The sequence below is a fragment of the Diachasma alloeum genome, unplaced genomic scaffold (genome assembly GCF_001412515.2).
Source record: "Diachasma alloeum isolate Michigan unplaced genomic scaffold, Dall2.0 Dall_scaffold_00302, whole genome shotgun sequence".
Classification (NCBI taxonomy): Eukaryota; Metazoa; Arthropoda; class Insecta; order Hymenoptera; family Braconidae; genus Diachasma; species Diachasma alloeum.
The window spans coordinates 1,339,088-1,354,225 of record NW_021680441.1 but is presented as its reverse complement, the minus strand read 5'-3'; the positions used below and the strand labels follow the sequence as shown (position 1 = coordinate 1,354,225).

Genomic DNA, 15,138 nt, shown 5'->3' with positions numbered 1-15,138 from the left:
CTTAAGGCAACATTGAATTATTCGTCTGTCCTTCTTGGGGCCACCCATAAAGAAAATTAAAGGAAACATTTTTTTCCATTAGGTTTTTTTTTCATTTTTGCTTCCGAATGGAAGCAAATAATGATAGTCCTTTGTACATTGAGAAAAAAAATGCTTTTGCCAAGTATTTACTTGCCACAAGTAAATATTCGCAGAAGGCATGTGTAAATTTTTTGCAGTTAGTAAATATATTTGGACAAAAGCAATTTTTCAATTCATCAATTCAGTAGCGAAGCGGTAAACCGGGTCAAGTCGATTTTGACTTTCGGCCAGTTTTTGATGAATTTCTCGGAATCTAAGAGGGATTGCAAATTTTTTTCATTACCTTTTTTATAACCCTCAATTGGCTCGACAAAAAAGGTCGTGACAAAAATTTTTCCATCTCTTTTAGATTCCGAGATATTCGTCAAAAACTGGCCAATAATGAAAATTTAATTGACCCGGTTTACCGCTTCGCTACTAAATTTTTTCTATTTTTAATTTATTTTTGTTATTTTTTTTTGTTTTTAGCTATTTTTTTGTTCGCCCATGAATGAATGGAATTGAATCTTTTTTTTCAAATGTAGGCATTGTTGAGCTCTATCAATCGCCGTTAATTATAATTTAATTAATCGATTGGTTTTCTTAATTTTCAAATTTTTTCGAAAATCGGTTGTCCCCCGATAACAAAAATAAATGTTCTGAATTGATTGAATGATGGCTTAAAAAATTCTTCAGCATGTCCTTTCGACCCAGTTCGAAGATGAAGGCGATAGCAATAATTGTTATTTTGAATTGTTCAAAAATTTTCAAAAATTGTGTATTCTTTGAAAATCAGAATTCCGGGGATATCTTTGAATATCATGCTTCAAATGAATTCAATCATACACGGAGAGAAATTTTCTAGAAAAATTCTAGTACGAGAACTGGAAAAAATTACAATCCACGGGCTGTGAAAAATTCTAGTGCTGTTAAGGTAAAATTTCTTGGTATTCCTGTAAAACTTCTGGCGATTTCTGTGAAATTTTCACAGAAATGCGAGGAAAAATTCACGTTTTCCATAATAAAATTTCTAGCGCCGGCACTGGAATTTCTTCCTGGCCGTCACTTTGCGCCTCTTTTCCCGTGCTAGCAATAGAATTTTTCTAAAAAATTTCTCTCTGTGTAACTTAAAATCTTTGTTTTAATGCCGTTAAGGCGAAGTTAACAGATGAGTACGATGGCTATATTTCTAATTTTTCATGAATTTCTCTGACAGTGAGCTTTCCGATGGTTTCTTCAACTGTGATGTTTCAAATTCATTTAAGTATGTGTAAATAAAATTTTTCTATTATCATTTTATCGAAGGGCTGAGCGGAGAGTTAGAACCGTAAAAAAGACAATCGGTTGTACAGAAGAAAGGGATAATAAGAGTAATGATAATGATAACATTCAACTAAGTTGAAAATCTGACAAAATTAGTTAAAAAGAAATCTTATTCACTTTAATCAAATGAAATAGACAATGAATTATACATGATGGAAGAAAATGATGCGCAAAATAACCATTCGGAAGTATATTGCTAATTTATCAACAAAAATAACAATAATATGCAATACAAGAGCAATTTCCCACTTGTTAAATTCATTCCTATTTGAATCCTCAAAAATTATCGTCATCTGATAGAACATTTTGTAATAAAATAAATGCTCGATTGTGCCAAGTTGACGTCAGTGAAATTCCCTTCCAGCCTTGATATTTCAATCCCTGGAAATTGGAATTTCGTAATTAATTAACCCTCTAATGACGATTCGTGATAGTTTCACCTTCAGTATATTCTCATCTATCACCTGTCACGCCTCACGATCCCCAAATGAACAAATCATTGAAAAAAAGAACGATTACCGAAATAATGAGGAACAAAAGTGAAACTCTCCTGAAGATTACGTGCAGCATTTTATTCATCATGGATCAAAAGCGCTTTTATCCCTCTCAAAAAGCGCTTTTTACACGATTCATAAGTAATCGATTTACGAGGATACGAGGGACACCTAACAAATCCCCCCTCGATGTAGAGACATGTGATTATTGCCCAATCCCTGACGCCTATCTTGTGACTTGCACGTGATGATCGTACAATCACCCTTCGTTTTTCATTGAAAACATTTTCTTCAACTCCACAATTTTTCTTTTTTTTTATAATATTTTTATTTCGATCTGTTCTTTTCCTTCACAATTTTTCATTCATTTATCAAGTCTTCCCTTCCTGTATTTGAATATAAAAAAATAGATGTAATTAAGTTGAAAAAATCGAGCAAAGAGAAAAATTGAATTGAGAAAATGTAAAAAATCGGGAATTCGATTTTTTTTTTCGTTCCAACTATTCACCAAGATTATTTTGAGGGAGGGGAGTTTGAGCGATACATCAGAAACCTTGAGCCACATGATGGTATAAACGAGAAACCGCCAGTTGAGAAGATAATCACGAGTTCTAGCATTTTCTTGGGGACTAGAAGTAGAAAAATACGTGAGTACTGTTACCATCTTCGTACGGTGTGAGGGTAATTACGTGAGCGATATCTTCATGTTGGACATTCCAATTTTTTTAACGAGAATTTCCTAATTTCTAACAAGTAGGTAATTGCTCACGCATTGCATATAGTAGTTATTTTTGCTAATAAATTGGCAATATGCTTCCGAATGGTTGTTTTGCACATCATTTCGTTCTCTCATGTACAATTCATTGTTTATTTCATTTTATCAAATTAAATAAGATTTCTTTTCAACTAATTTTGTTAGATTTTCAACTTGGTTGAATGTTTCATCATCATTTTTCTTATTATCCCTTTCTTCTATACAACCGATTGTCTTCTTTGCGGTTCTATCCTTCCCCTCAGCCCTTCGATAATTTTTCTAAATTTTCATACAATAATTGAACAATAATTGAACTGCAAAATCAAATATTTTGATTTTCAGATCATTTGAAGAGAAAATCAATGGAATATTTGATTTCTCAATCACAAGATTTGCTGAAATTTCAATGTAACTTGCACACAATAAAAATTTCCATAATTTGGCGCGGAAAATTCAGACGAAAATTTTTAACAGTATCGTGGGACAACCGATTTTCGAAAAAATTCGAAAATTAAAAAAATTAATCGATGAATTAAATTTCAATTAATGACGATTGTGGGGCTCAACAAGCCCTACATTTAAAAAACAAGCAGGAGGCCGAGCCTATTCGACTGAAGAGATACACGGAGTGAAATGTACGAGAAAAATTAACGTGCTCGCACAGTAAAGTGGGTTCAGATGGTCTTTCCAGGCGAATGTACCGCAAAGAGTAGGAAAAAATACTGTTGCACGAGTCATTTTTCGGATAAATGCGGGGAAAAATTCTTGTGCAGCACGGTAAAATCGAAGCGACAGTGAATTTTTACGAGAAATGCGAGAAAAATTATGACACTTGCTGGCAAATTTTTCCGCTGCTCTACCAGAATCCTAGGACCCGATCGCGCATTCGTAAGATTTCGGCACTCTTCGTCCCCCCGCCGCAACCGCGAACATCAACGTGACCAGATAATTTTTATTCCGTCGCCTCCTCTCTCACATATCTCCTTACTGAAACCCCAGGTTAATGTTTTTTCATAATATCAATTCAGTGAAATATTAATTAGTGTTGTGATAAAACGATTAAGAAATAAAATAAGTGCCTTTTATTTTCTCTTCATGAGGTGTATAACGCTGTAGAGGTACATTGGCCCGGCAAACGTTCCACATACGTTTGCCGCGCATTCCGCTTTTAATATGGGGAGAGGATATGGAGGAGAGGTTCAAATAAAATTAATAGGATGATATGCTGAATGACAATGTTTACTCATTTTTAACTATTGAATGTAATTTATCATGTAATAGAAAACAGTCAGGGATCAAGCTCTTATTGTACGGTACCGGAATTTTTACTATGCAGCATCGGAATTTTTCTGTTGCTAGACAATTGAACCCACTTTACCAGACGCACGGTAATTTTCGCCTGAATTTCTCCTGAAAAATTCTGGTATTTTTTTCTCCGTCTATTGTAGTCAAATAATAAACTCTCACTTATGTTTTCAGAATAATTTGTATTAGTATTTATTTCTCTCCGCCCAACATTGACAATTTAAATCAACAGTAAGATTTAGTTTCAAAAGAAGATTAATTCATTGTTCCGAGCATCAGTCTTGCCGATTGTTTAGTTTCACGAAAAAAAGCTGCCGTTCCAATTAAAGTAATGATTAGATAATGGAATGTGGAATCATCGTTGGAGAGTTCACTTGCAGGTGCAGGTTTTACAGTTGCATTGGCCTCCAGATTTGCAGGTGCATTGGTCTGAAAAGGTTATAATAATTTTAGGTTTAATTATTTATTTATCAGTTATTATCAATATCGATTTCCATTATCCCATTAGATCTCGAATTCAGGTGGAACATTAAATTCATGAACGTGTGGGACTAAATTTTACAATTATTTTACGGTTTCTATTGGAAAATCATCCATTTTCCGTACTTTTTTAAATATAGAAAAAAGCTAATTGACAGTTTCATATAATCGACTTTTTTTATTTTTTATATAATAATGGACTTCGCTGTATTTTCTGTAATTTCTGCGATTGAGATCTTTCTTCAGCAATTCCTTGCCACATAATTTTTCATGTTCTTCGAAACTAACTCTTCCTCCATTCATTATCTAGAAAATTCTTCTAGGTAAAATATTTACCCAAATAAGTCGCGTAGAAAATTAAAAAACTATGGTTTTCATCGTAGTAGATATTTTTTTCGCCAAAAAAATTCGAGGGGCAGATGTGAAATTTTTAATGAAAATCGGTAAAGAACAAATCGAATAGCAGCATTTGAAGAGAATTGTTCAATGAATGCATTGAGTTGTTCTGTCGAATCTTCTCATACGGGAAGCACAAGAAACATAAAAATTTCGGTCGATTCGTCCGAGTGTATAACGGTTTAGTTAGTGAGGTGTAAAAAAAAGGTAGTACAGTTTGAACTGAAAGTAGCTAACCACATGACCCTACATGGCCTCAATTAAAAACCTTTCGAAAAAAAAAACAAATATTAAACCGACCTGAACATTCACTGCTGCAGCACTTGCAGTTGTCCCCGCATTTGCAGCCGTCCTTGCACTGGGCTAGAATCATACTTAACAATTGTCAGCAATTGGGGATTGAAAAATTGAAAATAATTAAATAAACCCAATCCCATTCGACTGGCAATGTACTGAATCACTGTCAATACTCTGAGAGGCTTTTGCAGGTTATTTCATCATCCTGGAGTCTCCTATATATATGTTACTCCTCAACGAGGAGGAGGGTGGGGTAAAATGGACACTTTAGACTTTTTGAAAATCATTCATAACTCAGAAACAAATTTATCAATTGAGCGCAGTGCAGGCTCACCACGAAGGGAAAGAATTGTTCTTTGCATTGAAAAAAAAAATTATTGAATTTTATCAATATTTCAACCCCTGATTAACATTTTAAAAAAAGTCGAAAGTGTCCGTTTTACTCCAACCTTCCCTATATTATATCAATTCCAGACCTCCTACGCATTACACACTCAAGAGACCAGAGAACTCGTCAGCGGCAATTTTAGTAATCTACATGATATCAAACAGATAAAGCTAATATCGGAGGGGTACATCAAATATCGAAGTAAAAGACAACGGATTCCGGTCCTTGTACTCATTACCTTTGGAAATTCAACGGAATATGGATTTTTGAAACAAACTAATTGGTAATGTGTTAATATATCAACTCCAACGAATTTTTCGAGGAAGCTGAATTATTTCGTCATCCAATACAAATAGAAATTGAAATCAGGAAAAAAATCGAGTCGGACTCAATTAGGTAAATAACTTGAAGGGGGTAATTGGGTCAAATTTTGGCCTTTTTGAGGTTCATACCAGCTGCGTCCCCGTCGCGAACCCTGGATAATGCTAAGTGCTGGTGAGGCCTGATACTTTGAAAAAAAAATAAGTGCTTCACTACACGTTGAATTTATATCAACACTTCATAATTAAAATTTCATAAACTGCTTTTAGAAGGGAAAGCGCAGAAAGGGAAGTCCCGTATATCTACATGAGCATCCACGTTATCAAGTGTGATGGCTCAAAGGAGGTTAAATTCATTTATTGCAACTAGGTTCCGACAAAATACACGTCAAATTACTTCAAGATCAACATAAAAATGTTGATATTTACCTATCAGTATCCCGAATGAGTAGGAGGTGCTATTCTACCTAATTACCAACTAATTACTGAAAATCGAGGCACGAAAGCAAACTTCAATATTAAAATAAGCGTCAAAAACTTCAATTTCAATAAATGGCTTCGCAAATACCAATTTAAAAAATGGAATACTCACAAGAGCACTTATCACAACAGGGTCCTGGCATCTTAATGATTGTAAACTTGATATTCTGTGGAGAACGATATAACTTTGCAGCCACTTATCGTAGAACTGTTTGTGTGAACGCTGTGGCCAGCACCTCGAATTTATTGATCATTCCCCGCCACATTGCACACGGCATACAGTGTACTAGATCCGCGTGCAATGCCTGCGCGAGTGTTTGTCATGCGCAGTTACAAATGGGTAAACAAAATTCATGCAATGTGATTGATTCATCACTGGACGATAAGAGCTGCCATTGGCGCTCCTTGCTGTGGCACCGTGTGCAACAGATCTAGAAACACCGGGCGCTATGATTATGAGTAATCGGTTTCTTTTGAACAATCAATTTATTCGTCAAGGTTCTGGAACTTTCTGAATTTTTTTACCTTTTTTCTCATGAGAGGCATGAAGGCCCGGGTGCACTATCTTTCGAACGTTATCTTGATGTTTTTTTTCATCTTTCGTCATCTGAAATTGTCGATTGAGTCCTAGGACAATTGAGATCCCAATCTCGAGATCACTCCTATTCCAACCAATTGGAATATGCAACATTCATGCAAGCGATTCATGGAAAGTTCCCGAGAAATTCAAATTTTTCCATTTTCCGCTAAAAATCCGTCTTTGCACTCTAACTTTGGAAACAATTGACATGGTAATCCGAAGTTTGGCACGAAGTTTCTTCTTGTTTTACTTGAAAATTGAGAAAATCGGAGAATTTGCGTCTTCCAGAACCTGAAATTTTTTATTCAACACAAAATAGAATTTTTATCTTCTCATTATTTTTAAAAAATAGAATTACAACGGAGCCATTCGGAAGCTTACTACCAATGAAATTGGTAGAGATGAAAGATAAAAAGACTAACAACGCATAAAGAAACAATCATATATGACTGCAGAAAACCTCGAATTTTATTTGCAGTTTCAGAAACCTATAATTAATAGTCAATTCAACTAATAATTGATAATTATTTTGCGGTGATTGTCGTCACGCTGATGGATGATTGAAACTTGATGTTCTATACTGCGATCTTATTCAGTTTGTTGAAGTAAACTATTCAAATTATTTTTTACGTTTGGGAATATACATTCTTCGTGAAAAATTTCCAAAGAGAATTTCCGAAAGAGCAAAATTTTTGCCAAATTAAATATTGGCAAATATTAATGTAAAAATAGAATTTCACGTATGAAAAAATTCAATAGTAAACCTAGCGAACTCGCTAGGAAATTCTATTGGAATTCTCTGTTGAAAAATTCGATTTGTTTTTTGCGCTGATTTTATTGGATATTTAATAAGAAAAAGTCAATAGATTTCTAATTTGTTTGAGTTTTTTCCTTAGATTTTTTCTATTAGAATTATTGGGGACAAATTTTCTAACGGTCTCACCGCACAGAGAATAAACATTAGTGACCATGGTTGAAAAAAAATTTGTTACATACGCACACACACACACACACACACACACACACACACACACACACACACACACACACACACGTACAGACGAGGTCTAAAAATAGCATTTTCAGACTTTTTGGATCATACTGGGTCGATATAACACAAAAAATCCGAAACTTAAATTTGAACGATTACAAAGCTTCCATCTGGAAGCAATAAAACATGAAAAATAACCTTGAAACTCTTTGTCTTCTGCTTAATGTTTCATTTATTAATTAATCATCAATTATTTCACAAATAAATTTTCTTCACTCGAGATATCGTAATATCCAGAATTATGATTATTTACAATGGACAGACTAGACCCCGTGGGGTTCATCATTCTCCTTCATTAACGTTTTATCATCAATTTTTCCTGCTATCAATCTTCCACCTCTGTAATCATTAATTAATGATACTTTTAACCATCAAAACGTAATAAAAAATCATTTGTTCAGTGAACTTATGAGCTACCGATGAAGGGTTTGCCTCGATCAATAATCCTCTCGGTGTCATTCAATTTTTACCGATTATGCACTATTTATTGTTCCTCAGTAACAGCTGAAACAAATAAAAAATTTGTTTTTCGAACTAAAAAAATTAATTTCAAACTAAATACTCAGTGTTCAAAACTTTTCTGTTAGTTTTCATCACTTCTGGAGTGGAAACGGAAATTTATTCAACGCCAAGTCCATTTTTTATTAATTAAATAAAATGATACTGATTTTTAGACATTGTTTTCAACTCGGAAATGCAATTATGTAGTTAACTTCTCAAATATCTTGGGAATGAATGGGTTTAGGAGAAAATATCAAATAACATTTTTTTCAGAGAATTCGATTCTTCACAAAAAATGTCTTGTGACATTTTCTCTTAGAGTCGATAATTACTGAGATAATTAAGAATTTAACGAACGAGAAATTCCAAATCACTCATAAAGCCTATTTTTTCGATGAGAATTTCACAAAATAAACAGCAGAACTATAGCTCCTCACCAAGACGAGTGTATTCCACAGATAATGGCTATTTATTCATATAAAAACCCTTCTTTGGCTATTTTCGATTATTTCCATAACTTGAATGTTTCCTTCATTAATTAAATAGTTACGATTTTTGTATTTATTCAGTATTCTGTTGTTTTCATCATTCACATCATGTGTTGACCATTGGGGGGAGCATATTGGGGCTGTTGGGGTGGGCCCTGCGGTCCTGGGGGTACGTATTGTTGTGGCACACCTTGAGGTGGAAATCTGCAATTCGAAATCAATTAATTAATGATAATCTCAATTTACCCCATTAAATCCAATTAATGAAATTTAATTCAATTAAATTTTCTTTTGCTTTTTAATTCAAGTTTTTATCGTGGGAAAATTGATGATGAGGACTTACCCTGGTGGTTGATAAGGCAAACTGGTTTGTTCTGGTGCCTGACTCGTTAAATTTCCTGGCGGCATTCCCTGTGGATGATGTTGTGGCCCTTGAGACGGTGGATGATGCCCGTGGGGGCCAGGATGTCCCGGTGGATGCTGATGGTGTCCAGGGGGTAGATGATAATGCTGGGGTATCGACATGCCTGGCATCGTGCCTGAGAAACAAAACAACAAGTTAATTCTCAACTATTCATTTTTTCGCAAGTTTTTATTTGATTATTCTCTGTTTTCAAATAGAAAAAATTATCCTCTGTTCAACGTCCAATTATCTCTTTTTTGTTCTATTTAATTGCTCCAAACTTTACCAGTTTATACAGCTGAATATTACTAGAGAGATTAGAGATTATTAGAGTCTTCTAAACCATTATTTCACTCGGCCTCTCAACAATGAAATTTTTGCCATTTGTGATAACACTTCGAATGCGCGGAGCACTTGCTAGACACGTCTGCACGCTACGGTGCCTCGAGTGAGACTCCGTCCAATTATCTGTGTAGTTATCAATCTGACGATGAAAACCCACTAAACCACTTTTGTAAAGAATTAAATTCCCCTCAAAAAATTTCTTCTAAGAATTTCTCCCGAACCCACTCATTAACGAAATAAAAATAAAGAATGATTTGAATTTTACCTGGTGGCATGTACTCGCCTGGTGGCATCGAGATATTTGGATTGAAGTTCCCTGAGAACTGGTGGTGTCCTGGCATTCCATTGAACATGTGTGGGGGCTGATTGGGGTAAGGATAGACTGGGTGATGTGGCATTTTACTGTATGTATAGCTAGGAGTGGGGGGTGGGGGCTCTCTTTGAAGAGTGTGATAAAGATTCAGGGCGTCCACGAGGTCTGACGAGAGCTGGGTCAGCTGGGCGTGCCTCCTGTCGACTTTCTCCAGGGCTGCGTCGATCAGGGGACCCATTGCCATCACTTGTTCTAAAATTTTCAATAACACTCATCAGTTAGTCACCCCTAAAGCAGCTGCAAAACCTTAAAAACAATTTTAATATTGAATTTTCGAGAAAAAATTCTGACTAGTTATTCTTTTAATTATCTCGAGAATGAATTATCTCGAGGGTCACGAGGAAATGGCAGAAGAAAGTTTTTGGAGAAAATTAAATTTTTGAGGAAAATTCTCGTTTCACTTTTTGTTGTTGAAAGTAATGAATTAATTAATAATCAAGGAGGCAGTTTGAGAAAAGGGTTTATTCTTCGTAATTTTCACCTTCAAGATCTAATAATTCAGCTGGATCACTGGTATCACTCTGTGGATCAGCTTCATGCAACAAATGCAGCAGTCTATCAATCTTCCCTTCGTTAATCTCAACTTCAATGATCTCAGGCTCCCTCTTGAGTGTCTTCACCTCCACCTCCTCGACAAATTGCACCGATTTTTTACTCCCCTGCTCCAGCTTTGTGATGTGCTCAGGCTCCACTGACAAATCAGCTGTTACGAAATTAGCTGGGAACAGTCCCTCCATCTTTCCTCGAACACCCTTCCACCAGTTGGCATCAGAATCGTCCAGAATTAGTACTAAAATGAATGAATCATGAGAAATATGAATGGGAATGTGGAGGTGAGCAGGTTATTAATGAAAACTCCAGAGATCCAACGTTAGGACGCATGGAGGATTATGGCAATAAACGGGTCTTGAGGTTTATGATACGGAAATGGATTTTTAATGTGGGAATTGGCCCAATGTCTCGACAGGAAAATTGGGGAGTTGGCCCAATGTCTAAAGAGGAAAATTGAGTGTGCGTATGTGTGTGCGTGTGTGAATGACAGAGATGGAGTGGAGACACAGTCACCACAGGAATGTTAATTTTTCAAGAAAAAAAAATTAATTTAAGGCCCGGGTGAACTATCTTTCGAACGTATCTCGATTATTTTTCCATCTTCATAATCTAAAATATATCGCAATTTCGATTGGATTTTACATCACGCCGAAGTCCCTAAAAATTATGATTGTATAATAAAAAAAAAAGAAAAAAAATTGAACATTTTCAAAGAGCGTTTTTAATAAAGATTAAGAAATAAGTCTAATAGAGAAGAAATAGTGAATGGATAATTGATCATGATAACTAACGATCTAACAGCCACTGACTACTGCGACTACATAACAGCCATTAGATACATTAAATAATTAATTTGCAATTTCCTCTCTACTGGGTTTATTTCCCCATATTATTCAAAAACGCTCTTTGAAAATGTTTAGATTTTTGTCAACGTTTTTTGGAGACTCCAAGGCTATGTAAAACTGAATAGCAATTGGAGATCATTTTAGTTTATAAAAACAAAAAAAAGCCAAGATCACGTTGGAAAGATGATCCATCCGGGCCTTAAAAATGAAAAATTCACTCACTGATATCTCCAGCAGCAAAACTCAACTCATTGTCCTCAGCAGCTTCGAAATCGTAGAGAGCCCTGACCTTTCGTTTCTCGAAGATGCTGGAGGCCATGGAGGCACTGACACTGGGGTAGAGGCTCGTACTCTTGGGGGAGTTGTGGGAGTCCTGGCCTTTCTCTTTGAGAGACAGTTCGATGGCTTTAGCGAGATCTGCCTCCTCGCGAGAAGCATTGGCTAATGCTGTGGAACAGGCGTGCTTGTGGGGCTCGGTGAGCCCCGAGAAGTCAATTCCATCCTGCTTCAGCTTGGCATAAAGACTCGGAATCAAGTTGAGTTGTGGGTCAGTCTTGAAGTCCCCCTCAGACCATTTCTTTATCAACGCTTTAGTCATCTCGACTAGCTTGGGCTGGGAACGGCCCAGGAGCTTCTTCAACTCTCCCTCGAAGTCTCGGGAGGCGATTTCCAGGAGAAAGGGCTTGCCACAGTTGCTTGCACACGCCTCCAGCAGCTGAGGAGGTACGATTAATTATGGGATTCGTTTCCCCAATTGCTTAACTACATGATAATCACGGCAATTTAGCAAATTGTTGACTGAATTGAATGACAACTGTGCGAATGAATCGTTTCCAACAGCAGAAGAGAATCATTTCGTTTCGGGGAAAATGTCAAGAGCCATTTTTGTGGAGAATTTAATTCTCAACAAAATATATCTTCAGACATTTTTTCCTAGAATTGATTTTTGAGGAGATAATGGCTTAATTAGGGGGATTAATTGGGTCTGTTTGTGGTGGATATGAACTACTTGAAGATTTTTGGAATAATCTTTTGAAAACATTCGGTGGATTATTATTTTTCATTACTCACTTCGCAATTTCAATAATTTTCAGGTAATTTTGAGGTTTAGGGGAAAAGTAAATCGAGCTGAACGTTTCAATTTCCGGTACTCATGCGATTATTTGGAAACTCACAGTTATGGCTTGCATGACGACATGAGGATCTTGGTGATTCAGTCTCTTGACGATGGACCTCAGACAATCCTTGGCCTTAACACTGGAGCTTCCTACATTGTCACATACATCCATTATCCTCGCCCAGTCCTCAACCGTATTTTTCTCATTGGTCGCCTTTTCTGTTCCCCATAAGTGAAAAAATTCTACGTTAATTGGGCTTTCATTCCCTCACAATGATACACTTCGTCAGAAAAAATGGGGGTCATGGGTCACACGAACTCTTATCTCCTGACAAACATATTCCCTCCTTATGAAAACTTTCTTTTCACTTCAGTGCAACAAAAAATCAAGAGATAATTGACAAATTGTGCTCTTTTTTCGTGAACATCTCATAAAAAAAGGAAAACCATTGAATCAAGAAGAAAACATCAACTAACATTTTTATAGAGAATTAAGGCCCGGGTGTGCTATCTTTCGAATGTTATCTGGATTTTTCTCATCTTTCGTAATCCAAAATGGTCAATTGAGTGGTGCATCATGTAGAAATTCTCAAAAATTATGATAGCATGATATTAAAAAAATAGAAAAAATTCTGAACTTTTTCAAAAAGCGTTTTTAATTGGGGTTCAGAATGAGTTGAAAAAAGTGGAAATTACAAATATCTGATTCGCTGTGGCAAATTATCTATTAGCTGTCATTTTTCATTGTGGATAACAAAACGCTGACTCCTCATGGGAAGTGACAGCTAGGTATCTCAATTTTCAAAACAGTGGTATGTAGTCATCTGCCATTTTTATGTGATGAAAGTGTGATTAAAAAATTCTCCAAAATATCACAACTTTTTTCAAAGAGCCTTTTCCGTAATAAACGTCTCTGTGCAGCGTGGGAAAAGATTTACGAAATCAGCCCTCCCCCTGCATGATATTGGGTGACAGGCCGCCACTTGTCACCGTAAATCAGATACATTTTTCAATTTCTTGTTATTCAACTGATTCGCGAATACAAATTAAAAATGCTTTTTGAAAAAATTAAGAATTTCTTCTACTTTTTTTTGATTATTCATTCATAATTTTTCAAAACTTCTGCATGATGCAGGACTTCATTGACAATTTCAGATGACGAAGGATGAAAAAAAACATCGAGATAACGTTCGAAAGGGGAGAGTGGGGTAAAATGGACACTTTAGAGTTTTGTTTTAATTACTCATAACTCAGAAACAAATTTATCAATTCAGCTCAGTTTAGGCTCATCACAAAGGGAAAGAATTGTTCTTTGCAATGAAGAAAAAATTATTAAATTTTATCACCATTTCAACCCGTCATTAACATTTTTAAAAAAGTCAAAAGTGTCCATTTTACCCCAACTTCCCCTACACGCGGGCCTTAAATTCCCAAACTGAATAAACCAAAAAGATACACGGAAGATAGGGTGAAATGGACACTTTTGACTTTTTTAAAAATATTCATAACTCAGAAAAAGATTTATCAATTGATCTCAGTCTCAGCTCATCACAAATAGGAATCATTGTTTTTCAATTGAAAAATAAAATGATTCCATTTCATAAACAATTCAACACGTCATGAATATTTCAAAAAAAGTCCAAAGTGTCCATTTTACCCTACCCTCCCCTAAGTAATTTTACATTGATTTTAAATTCCGAAGATTTTGTTCTTTTGACATTCTCCTCTCCATCTCCTCCGCCCCGAAGAGCTCCAAAAAATCATCCCCAGGCCTTCCCTTCCCCACCCCTCAAGCACCCAAATCACCTAAATCAGATCATCAACTCGAGGTCATTGAACACAGAATCACATGATTCCTGCAATGACTCGGAATAACCGAAGCCAAACAACAATTTCTCCAGTCATCGAAAGCCCACCTCCCACCGCCCCAAGACGACTTGGCACCCTCAGATCTCCAAAAAAAATCACAAAAAAAAACCCTGAAAATTGTGCTCTCCTGAGACACCGTCGAACCCCAATGACACCTCATAATCCCTCATAACCGAATTAAGATTGAGGTTAAAGGGTGTCAGAGGCGGGTGGGAGGAGGTAAATGGGAGTGATAACTCACCGACTTCGGCGTCAAGGGGCGATGTGCTGCCAAAGAGAAACATTCTGCTCACTCGGGATGATCACCAAATGATCGTAAATACCACTGATAACTGACAACTGATTACACATAAAACGAAATTATTGAACTATTGATGAAATTATCACAACAATTTTCACTTGACGAAATGTTCTGAGCGCTCGAATGACATCTAGTCAGAATGGAACACACAAACCCGATGACTAATAACACGAGATGTGTTGCGCCATCTCCAGGTTAATTTTTTTAAAGATGTATTGATTATGGACTGGTAATTTATCGACGAATGGTGTGGAAAAACGGTAGAGGATGCCGGTCAGGTAGAACACGATATAATCGTCAGGTAGGAAATTAAATCTATTGAAAATGAATATTTTCATCACGCTGTGACGAAAAGTGAACTTTTCGGCACGCTCCGCGTGCCTAAAAGTCCAATTTCCGCCACATTGTGATGAAAA

The 15,138-nt window shown here is 36.1% G+C and overlaps 1 protein-coding gene and 1 long non-coding RNA gene across 4 annotated transcripts; both read right to left on the bottom strand.

Moving 5' to 3' along the window:
- Window positions 1-4,098: 4,098 nt before the first annotated feature.
- On the bottom strand, window positions 4,099-6,570 carry LOC107039684. The gene is made up of 3 exons (XR_001460972.2): window positions 6,410-6,570; window positions 5,113-5,175; window positions 4,099-4,365 (listed from the first exon to the last, which is right to left on the bottom strand). It is a non-coding gene; the product is annotated as an uncharacterized LOC107039684 (long non-coding RNA).
- Window positions 6,571-8,082: 1,512 nt separating this feature from the next.
- Window positions 8,083-14,862, bottom strand: LOC107039683 (signal transducing adapter molecule 1). Of its 3 annotated transcripts, none has more exons than XR_001460971.1 (8): window positions 14,663-14,862; window positions 12,611-12,771; window positions 11,658-12,150; window positions 10,520-10,828; window positions 9,931-10,230; window positions 9,261-9,456; window positions 8,867-9,121; window positions 8,083-8,432 (listed from the first exon to the last, which is right to left on the bottom strand). XR_001460971.1 is itself a non-coding variant. In XM_015259444.1 (8 exons), exons 1-7 carry the CDS (start codon window positions 14,703-14,705, stop codon window positions 9,019-9,021), a joined length of 1,605 nt encoding a protein of 534 aa, XP_015114930.1. In that variant the 5' UTR covers window positions 14,706-14,862; the 3' UTR covers window positions 8,083-8,432; window positions 8,980-9,018. The 3 variants fall into 3 exon arrangements, 2 of the variants coding, with proteins under 2 accessions (XP_015114930.1, XP_015114929.1); XM_015259444.1 differs by having other exon boundaries at window positions 8,980-9,121; XM_015259443.1 differs by having other exon boundaries at window positions 8,083-9,121.
- Window positions 14,863-15,138: the final 276 nt, after the last annotated feature.

Coding starts and splice junctions, on each gene's coding strand:
- LOC107039683 (XM_015259443.1), bottom strand. CDS start 14,705: ATGTTTCTCTTTGGCAGCACATCGCCCCTTGACGCCGAAGTCG. Junction 12,772..14,662: donor GCCCCTTGACGCCGAAGTCG/GTGAGTTATCAC, acceptor TATGGGGAACAG/AAAAGGCGACCAATGAGAAA. Junction 9,457..9,930: donor AGGCGAGTACATGCCACCAG/GTAAAATTCAAA, acceptor TTTGTTTCTCAG/GCACGATGCCAGGCATGTCG.